The following is an 8993-nucleotide window of genomic DNA, read 5'->3' as shown; positions in this document are numbered from 1 at the left end:
TTATGTTTAACTTTAATGTTGCTTTTTTTTCGCATACATAATAAATTATGATACAAGTATTATTGTAAGGCACTACGGACCTTTTTTTTAAAATGACACTACGGGCCTTTTCTTTGGTCCAATTAAAAACACAGCAGAAATAAGACATATTATCTTAATTCGTATGTTTGTGATGATTTAAAATTTTGTTCAGAAGATCATCATTTATGAACCTCGCAAAAAGGGTCTTTTTAATAATAGGAATCAAACCTCACAAGTCACAACAAGTAGTTCATTTCACATTAATCAGGAAAAAGATGTGTTCCAAAGGAGCCTTAAAAGGAAAATATTGTGAGATTTACCCATGGTACGCTGGCATATATAAGCAACTCAAGGATAGGAGCTTTTGTGCAGCAGGGGAGACAGAATCTCCAAATTTCATTTGTTGGAAGGGGCTAATAATACTAATCTTTTAAACTTTTAAGAAAGCTATAAATACATACTCCCTCCGTATTTTAATGTATGACGCCGTTGACTTTTCGACCAACGTTTAACCATTCGTTTTAATCAAATATTTTGTGAAAATATGAAAAGATTTATGTCATGCTTAAAGAACATTTGATGACGAATCAAGTCATAATAAAATAAATGATAATTATATAAATTTTTTGAATAAGACGAATGGTCAAATGTTAGACAAAAAGTCAACGGCGTCATATATTAAAATATGGAGGTAGTAATTTACAACTACCAAACTTGACGGAGGCCAGGCCCCTGAGGCCCCTCACTGACTCGCCCATATTTAATTTGTCCCCCCTATGTCCAAAGAAAAATCTAATTCTAGGTATATATCTGGACTACGTGCATATTCAGATACATCTTCAGGATTGGACTTTTTTAGGAATGGTGAGAGTATGCTCTTACATTATATAGAAGCATACATATGTAAACTTTCAAAATTGCATACGCATCACAAAAGTTAAATGTACAGGCACGATTGTGGATATTAAGTACTAGTAGCTAGTAACTAACTTGTTAGGGGAAACGTAAAACTGAAAAAGAAAATCAGATCCAGCTTAATGATTTTTGTTTGAAGACATATCTACTAATGGTCCCTAAAGATACATGGTATATATGGCTAGATCTTCTGAAAATGAGTTAAAATGGGTGTGGCCACATCAAGTTGATTTGTCAAACATACTGGTCCTTCTGGTCCAATCAGAAAAGAAATAAAGGAAAGTATCTTTCAAACAAAAAGCACTCAATAATTGTCCTATATTTTCAAGCCTTTTTTATTCAAGCTCACATGGATAAACAAATAAATGGTATTAACCATTTCCTATTGGACGTGTGCTTGGCAACTATCAAATGGTTTAGTTGCCTAAGAACTTTTTTTTTACTCATCTCGACAAATTAAAGGAGTTACTTCCTCTTTTTTTTTCTAGGGCCTCCAATCAAGCACTCCCCACCCTCCTCCCCGGCCAAGTGTGTTGCAATACCTCTTCAAGTATCTAATATAAGATTTTTCTTCCCCATCGTCATATTAATAAAGTGAAATGCATCTCTCCTGCATTTTCGAGGAAAAAAAGATATTCTTCCCTGGGTATAACTAGAATTTCTTGCTTGATCATAAAGCCAATGTAATGTGCACATAGTTTAGAACTATAAAAAAGGGCAAAAAAAAAAACTCTAGAGCAAGCCACAATTTTTTTTAAAAAAAACACTCATCACCAAGACAATGAACTTGTGAAAGAGGCAAAGGGATAAATAAATAACCTAACAAACACAAAGACTTATAACCAATTAACCAAATCACAAAAATATTAACCATAACAGCAAATTAAGACATACACCTGAGGATGAGGAAAGCAAAAGGGACAGAAGCTGCGGCGGTTCCTGCCCTTTTCTTCCACACAAAGCATATGAGTAAATTGAAATCGGACTGGCTAAGACATGGACATTTCCTAGTAGGAGTTCCTCTGACAAACTCACAGTCACACCCTGTGCCAGGAAACGCATTGCTATCAGCTCTCACCACATCCAATCTGAATTCTGAAATCTAGCTATGTGCATGTCCTATATCACCTGGGTCCTTTTGGGAATAGTATATCAGACATCATATCTGCATCTTTTGCTTTCCAATTTCCAATCCCTGCACAATATTGCACACACGCACACACATTAATTAACAGGGGGAGACTGAAAAGAACTTGTCTGAACAATGATGATGGGAGAAGTGGTGAGTATCTTAATACTAGTAACTCTTTCTGACCAACTTAATTATTATGTTCAACATGATATAATTCTCTTATAGTAAATGAGAGGGTTTATTTTAGATAATGTAAACGAAAAGATATACTGGTACTGTTCTTCAGGAATTAACCCACGCCCATCTGCAACTTTCTTTTTAATGGTCTATATGGAAAACGGTGTGTTGCTCAGCCGGCGCGGAGGTGCTAGGATCAAGCCGCCGGTCTTGGGTCGAACCAAAGGGTGCGTTTGGTTAGTTGGATATATTCATATAGGACTTGGCAGTCAATTTTTTAGGAATTTTTGTTGGTGCGAAAAAGTGAGATATGGCCATCGGGTACAAAATATTCTGTGTAGATGCTGGATATCCAGCTTCGGGTGAATTGGATGCTGGATATCCAATTGGCTGGATCGCGCGGCTCGGGGCCGGGACGTGCGCGTGTGCATTCTTGACCACCAACCAAACACACCCTAAGATACTCACCTCTTCCAAAATTAATATCACTGATACTACCCCGGCCCTAGTATCCCACATTTTTAGAGAACAGTGTGTGGTGCAATGGCTGAAAAGTTGCCATTGCTACTCGCCAGGCCTGGATTTAACTCTAGGCTTCCTACCAGTTTTCCTCCCTATATCGATATCAAAGTTCCTCATTTAATATCTATTTCTTTTGTCCTAAAATATAAGAAGTTTTAGAGTTGGATACGGGTATTAAAAAAATTGGTGGAACTAAATGAAGGAAGGTTGTGATTGGTTGAGAAAAGAAGATTGGTAGGGAATTTGAATAGTGAAAGGTTATGATTGGTTGAGAAGAGATATATAGGTGAAGAAGTTGTTATATTTTGAGACAAATTGTGAAAGACTAGAAGTTGCTATATTTTGGGAGAGAGAGAGAGAGAGAGAGTAGTGTTTTTTTTAGAATTGTGCATGGCACATTAGTAGAAAATCTGCCAGTGCACTCACTAGGCTTCCATTCGACTCCAGGTTATATCCACCTTTAATTTCTTCCCTAATATATTCATATCAAATTCCTACTTTCATGTTCAGTGTTTTTAATGGTCTATGTCTCATGAGTTATTTTATGGTATTTAAGGATGTGCGTATCATATATTTTCTAGTAGAAAAATTAGTATCAGTCAGTATCTTAGGTACCACAAGGTAACAATAACAAATTTTGTACCTGATCCATTTGGATCTCATACAATTATATAAAAAAAACACGTTAGAGTAACATTTTTAAATAGTAAAACACCGTAAAAACATATGGCATATGGTGTTCATTGTTGAGCTTGGTCTAGATCACTATTGTAGACACAAATGAAGCTATGTTTTCCATAACTCCATTTCTCACACCTGTCCCTGCAGGAATTTTGAAAGGCAAGCTAGGTAGTACTACAACACTAACAACCCATAATTTTGATGAAAACTAAAAATCATTTTAGCTAGATCTTGTAATAGATATAGGAAGAAAACAAAAGGCAAAGTTGGGAAAAGGCCTGTGTGGGGATTGTGATGAGGATAATGGCAGTGGGAGGTGGGTATCCCTCCTCTAGCTACCCACTGCCCTCTTTATTTCCTAACTCCAAAGACTCCACTGATTATCAGCCTCCTACCCCTACCTGTCAATTCCTTTCCCTTTCAGAGGAAGATGAGAGTAGACAATTAATTTATGTATGTTTTCTGTGGAGAAAGGGAGATACATGCATATGCAAGTACTTAAGGAGACACTTCCACAGATGAGTGATCAATAGATATTGTCATCCATGCTCTTGATACCTAGCTAGGTTCCATTTCTCACTATCCTCTTGACCTCCATTTTTTTTTCCTTTTCACTTCTCTTGTTCTTGCTACCTAAAGGGGGAGGAGGAGGAGGAAAAGGGAGGAAGAAGAGACCCATTCTTATTCTAATATACAGTACTTAGCACGTGTTCCAGCTCAATCCTTGAGGTAATTAACAAAGCTAATCAGCAATCCCAATGGAGTATTGTGTGACTTTGTGTTTGCTTATGTGTTATACACATGCATGTGCACTCTTTGGTTGTTAAATCAGCTGATGAAGATGGATGGATCACCTTTTGTTTTGTTTCTCTTCTTAATTTTTTATGTGCTAGCTAGAGATGCTTCTCCTACATCTCTATCTTTCTCTTTCTCTTTTTTTTTCCTCTCATGCATGACTTGAGTTCTTGCATGGTTCCCTCTCCTACATATAGCATATATACATCTCTCTCACAAAAAGGGAAAAGGTGTGCATACATGGCTCCAATTTTAGCCCACTCTTGACACTCTCCTCAATTCACTAATAATATACTACATATATTATTTCCTAATTTCCATGGTTCAATTGTAGCAGCTAGATCTCTCTTGTTTGATTCTGAAATATAATTAATTAGTTTTGTTATGATTTGGTGGTTGATTGATCTTGCTTATTGATGAGCTTCTTGGTTAATTTCTTGGCTTCTTGTCACAGGCAAATTCACAGCTTTGTCATAGGAATCATACACTAGTTGTCCAAGAATCTCAGCGTATTTGCTACGTAGATCAAGTAGACAAGCTTGAATTGTTCGATCGATCGGGTCGTCGGAGTTGGGGGCCACCGCGATGGCGGCGTACTTCACAGGCGGCGGCGCCGGCACCGACGTCGTCCAGGCCGCCGGCACCGACGGCCTGCAGACGCTCTACCTCATGAACCCCAGCTACGTCGGCTTCACGGACGCCGCCGCGGCGCCCGGCGGCGGCGCCGCCGCCGCCAACATGGTGTTCCTCAACTCGGCGGTGAGCACCCTCACGCCGGCGAGCTTCAGCCACCACCACCAGCCGACACCGGCGGCGCAGCACTTCGTCGGCATCCCTCTCCAGTCGGGGTACAACCTGTGGGGCCCTGACGCCACCGGCGGCAACGACGTGTCGCCGCCACGCCACGGCGCCCAGCAGCAAGCGCCAGCAGCAGCTGGCACGTCGGCGGCGGCGGTCAGCCCCGTGCTGAGCCTGTCGTCGCGTGAGGCGGCGCCGCCGGTCACCGTGGCCGCCGCCGCCGCCGCCGCCGCCGTCCCCGGCGGCACGGACCAGGAGAAGGTGGTGATGCGCTCCAGGTACCTGAAGGCGGCGCAGGAGCTGCTCGACGAGGCGGTGAGCGTCAGCAAGGGCGCCGCGACGGCGGTGAAGAAGAAGGAGGACTCGGAGGGCGGCGTGTCCGGTGGCGGCGGCGGTGCGGAGGACGGTGGCGGCAGCAAGAGCGGCGCCGCCGCCGAGATGTCGACGGCGGAGCGGCAGGAGCTGCAGATGAAGAAGAGCAAGCTACTGAACATGCTCGATGAGGTAATTAGTGTAATTCATAATTAAGTACTTAATTATTTACCAGCCTAAGCTTCAGTAATAAAGAAGCAAGTGTCACTGAACCGATCACTGCACTGTTAAAGTGTTCATGGTTTTTCTTGCAACTGACTGATGATATATATATATATATATATATATATATATATATATATATATATATATATATCCTCTGTTGGTGGCAACTAATCCTGATAGGCACTAGACACTGCAAATATTTTCCTCTCTATTTACTCACATATTAATATTTTGATTCTACAATTTTAATTAGTTTTTAATCCTCGTCTAGAAATTATCGTTTTTTTTGTAATTTATTGGTATATATAATACAATATCCTTACGTGTTCCAATATCCAAACATGTTACTTTTTCTTGACCAATCAATGCAATGCCCTGCTAATTCGGTGACTGGAAAATCACCCAATTTTAAGAGAAAACAAAAAACAAGAAGATAAAGCAGTGATGTGGCTAATGCACCATACTGCTTTTGTGGCTAGCTAGCTAATCATGAATGAACATGAACTGATAAGATTAGATAAGCACAAGAAGAATAATTTATACTTGTTTCAGTTGTGCACTACTCCAACTTTAATTTGATTGCTTGCTGCCTGCTCAAATATACAGTCTCTCATTTGTCTGTACGGGCTGGTTTGAGGTCTCAATTAGACTTACCAATATTTGATAATTTTAATAGTGTTTAGTGTCTATTTGGTTTGAAGTCAAATTTTGGCATGCCTAAGAAAATAGGTCATTTCAATAGTGAATTTAGGCTATTTTGGCTTCAATCCAAATATAACTTTACCTTACCAAAATTAGTCATGCCAAAACTTGTCAAAATTTGGTACTGACAAAATTTGGTAAGGCCTATTTAGGCCAAAAACAAAACCAACCCTACACTACTTCACTATAGTATATATTAATAGGTTTTTTATCAATTTAATTAACTAAATTTAACTTTTTTTTAAGATGATAAAATAACAACCTACCTTTACTTCCAAAAAAAACTACAACCATCTATTACACAACCCACTTAGGAAAATAAAATTTATGAATTAAGAATACAAAGACTAAAAACTAACCTACATTTATCCAATTCTACTTGTAATAAATCCTCCTCATCTGAAGTTGGCAAATAACTAATTAAATGACTGTTGTATTTAATTAACTAAAGTAATTAGTGGTAATTAACTTGTGCAGGTGGAGCAGCGGTACAGGCAGTACCACCGGCAGATGCAGGGGGTGGCGGCGGCGTTCGAGGCGGCGGCGGGGGCCGGGTCGGCGACGACGTACACGTCGCTGGCGCTGCGCACCATCTCGCGGCAGTTCCGGTGCCTCCGCGACGCCATCGCGGCGCAGGTCAGGGCGGCGAGCCGGGGGCTCGGGGAGGACTGCGGCGACGACGAGGGCGGCGGTGGCGGCGGGAGGACGACGGTGGGGTCGCGGCTGCGGTTCATCGACCACCAGCTCCGGCAGCAGCGCGCGATGCAGCAGCTTGGCATGGTGCACGCCGCCGCCGCCGGTGGCGCCGCCGGCGGCGGGTGGCGGCCGCAGCGTGGCCTCCCCGAGCGCGCCGTCTCCGTCCTCCGCGCTTGGCTCTTCGAGCATTTCCTCCACCCGTAAGTAATCAAATTTTGAATTTTAAAATTTAAATTTGTAGTTGATTTTTGGGGTTTTTTCTTATTTTCCTTTTTTAAAACAAGCCTTAGTTTTTAAGCCACTAATAATACAAATATAATAGTTTGCTTCACTCAATATTTTTCCACAGCTCAATTTCTCAAAGAAAAAAAACAATATGTATTTCCAAAGATGAGCAGTTGATGGCAAAATATTAAAATGGCATGCTCCATAAGATATTATTGAAATGTACAAGATTTGTTTGAAATAAAAACATCCATGCATCTCCCCCAAAATCGTACTAGAAACATGTAGGGCCTTGCACCTTGTCTCTTCTTCCCTGAAAAAAAAAAGTACTACAACATGTAAATGCATATGCAGACTCTAATTAATATCTCCTTCGTCACATAAAAAACTCAATTATAATTGTAAATTTAAAATATAAGTGTTTAGGTTTGAAATTAGGATTGGTTTTTTTTATATCACGAAGTAGTACTATTTAAAGCTTTAATTCTTCATCAGCATATATAGTACTCCTACTATTACATGAACACGTAGAGACAAGTGATCAAGCTGCATTTTCGAGTGCACGCTCAAATCGGTGAATGAATATTTCCTCGTGTCGACGTCTCATTGGTCGCTGAGATTCGTTGTGACGTCATGCAGATACCCCAAGGATTCGGACAAGGTCATGCTCGCCAAGCAAACCGGCCTCACCAGGAGCCAGGTACGTACGTATACGTCTACGTACAATACTACGTCTACGTATGTTTGAAGTACGTGTACGTATTTGTAGGTGTCGAACTGGTTCATCAACGCGAGGGTGAGGCTGTGGAAGCCAATGGTGGAGGAGATGTACGCCGAGGAGACCAAGGCCAAGGAGGAGGAGGAGGAGGAGCACGACGCGGCGGCGGCCGCCGCCGGCGACCGTGGCGGCGTGGCGGAGCAGGCTCCGAGTAAGCCGGACGACAGTGCTGGCATTGGCATGTCGTCGTCGTCGCCGGCGGTGGCGGCGTCCAGGTCAGTTGGTGTGCACGCCGGAGACCAGCACGCTCAGGCGAGCTTCTACGGCGGCGGCGGCGGCGGCGACGATCCGTTCCAGTGCAGGATCAAGAAGGCGAGGACGACGACGGCGGACGAGCCGGCGGCGGCCGCGGCGTTCCACGTCTCCGGCGAGGCCGCCGTGAGCCACCGGGAGCTGCTAATGAAGTTCACTGAGGCCGGCGGCGAGGGCGTGAGAACGGGCCACCCGCACGTCAACGACGACGACGACGACGTCCCTGGCGGCGCCGGCGGGTACTCGCTGTTCACGGCGGCGCAGTACGGGCATCAGTTCGGCTCGGACCATTTCGCGTTCGCCGGGCACGGCGGCGGAGGCGGCGGCGGCGTGTCGCTCACGCTCGGCCTCCCGCACGGCGCCGACCAGACGCCGGCGTCGTTTCTCATAGGCGCCGGCGCCGGCAGCGACGGCGGCGGCGCGCCGGTGACGACGGCCGGCTACGACATGAACATGCAGAGCACCAAGTCGTTGGCTGCTCAGCTCATGAGAGACTTCGTGGCATAGTGATTAGTACAGACATAATTAATTAATTAATTAATTAATTAGTTAATTAGGGAATGTGTTCATATAGAAATAAGGGTTAAGCCTTGACATGCTTGAGATTACTCATTGGTATATATATATTGGGATGTAAACATGTACATGGGGGTATTGGATAATGTATACAGTAGATATATACAGGACAGTATTGCTTGAGAAAATTCTGACAGGAATTTCTAGTTCACAGATTGACACAATTATCTGATTATAAAACAAAGT

General features: G+C 43.0%; 1 protein-coding gene across 2 annotated transcripts; it reads left to right on the top strand.

Annotated features, from left to right (window-relative positions):
* The first annotated feature begins 3745 nt into the window (after positions 1-3745).
* On the top strand, positions 3746-8958 carry LOC4351566 (BEL1-like homeodomain protein 1). Of its 2 annotated transcripts, XM_015764440.3 has the most exons (5): positions 3746-4177; positions 4698-5545; positions 6758-7176; positions 7841-7901; positions 7971-8958. In XM_015764440.3, exons 2-5 carry the CDS (start codon positions 4829-4831, stop codon positions 8736-8738), a joined length of 1965 nt encoding a protein of 654 aa, XP_015619926.3. In that variant the 5' UTR covers positions 3746-4177; positions 4698-4828; the 3' UTR covers positions 8739-8958. The 2 variants fall into 2 exon arrangements, with proteins under 2 accessions (XP_015619926.3, XP_066162346.1); XM_066306249.1 differs by lacking the exon at positions 3746-4177 and having other exon boundaries at positions 4446-5545.
* Positions 8959-8993: the final 35 nt, after the last annotated feature.

Source organism: Oryza sativa, chromosome 12 (genome assembly GCF_034140825.1).
Source record: "Oryza sativa Japonica Group chromosome 12, ASM3414082v1".
Classification (NCBI taxonomy): domain Eukaryota; kingdom Viridiplantae; phylum Streptophyta; class Magnoliopsida; order Poales; family Poaceae; genus Oryza; species Oryza sativa.
Note: the sequence above shows the minus strand (reverse complement) of the source record. Positions and strands in the feature narration are given on the sequence as shown.

Excerpts from the sequence above, each read along its gene's own strand:
- LOC4351566 (XM_015764440.3), top strand. The coding sequence starts at position 4,829 with ATGGCGGCGTACTTCACAGGCGGCGGCGCCGGCACCGACGTCGTCCAG. Across the intron at positions 5,546-6,757 it reads TACTGAACATGCTCGATGAG|GTGGAGCAGCGGTACAGGCA; the intron begins GTAATTAGTGTA and ends TAACTTGTGCAG. Across the intron at positions 7,902-7,970 it reads CCGGCCTCACCAGGAGCCAG|GTGTCGAACTGGTTCATCAA; the intron begins GTACGTACGTAT and ends ACGTATTTGTAG.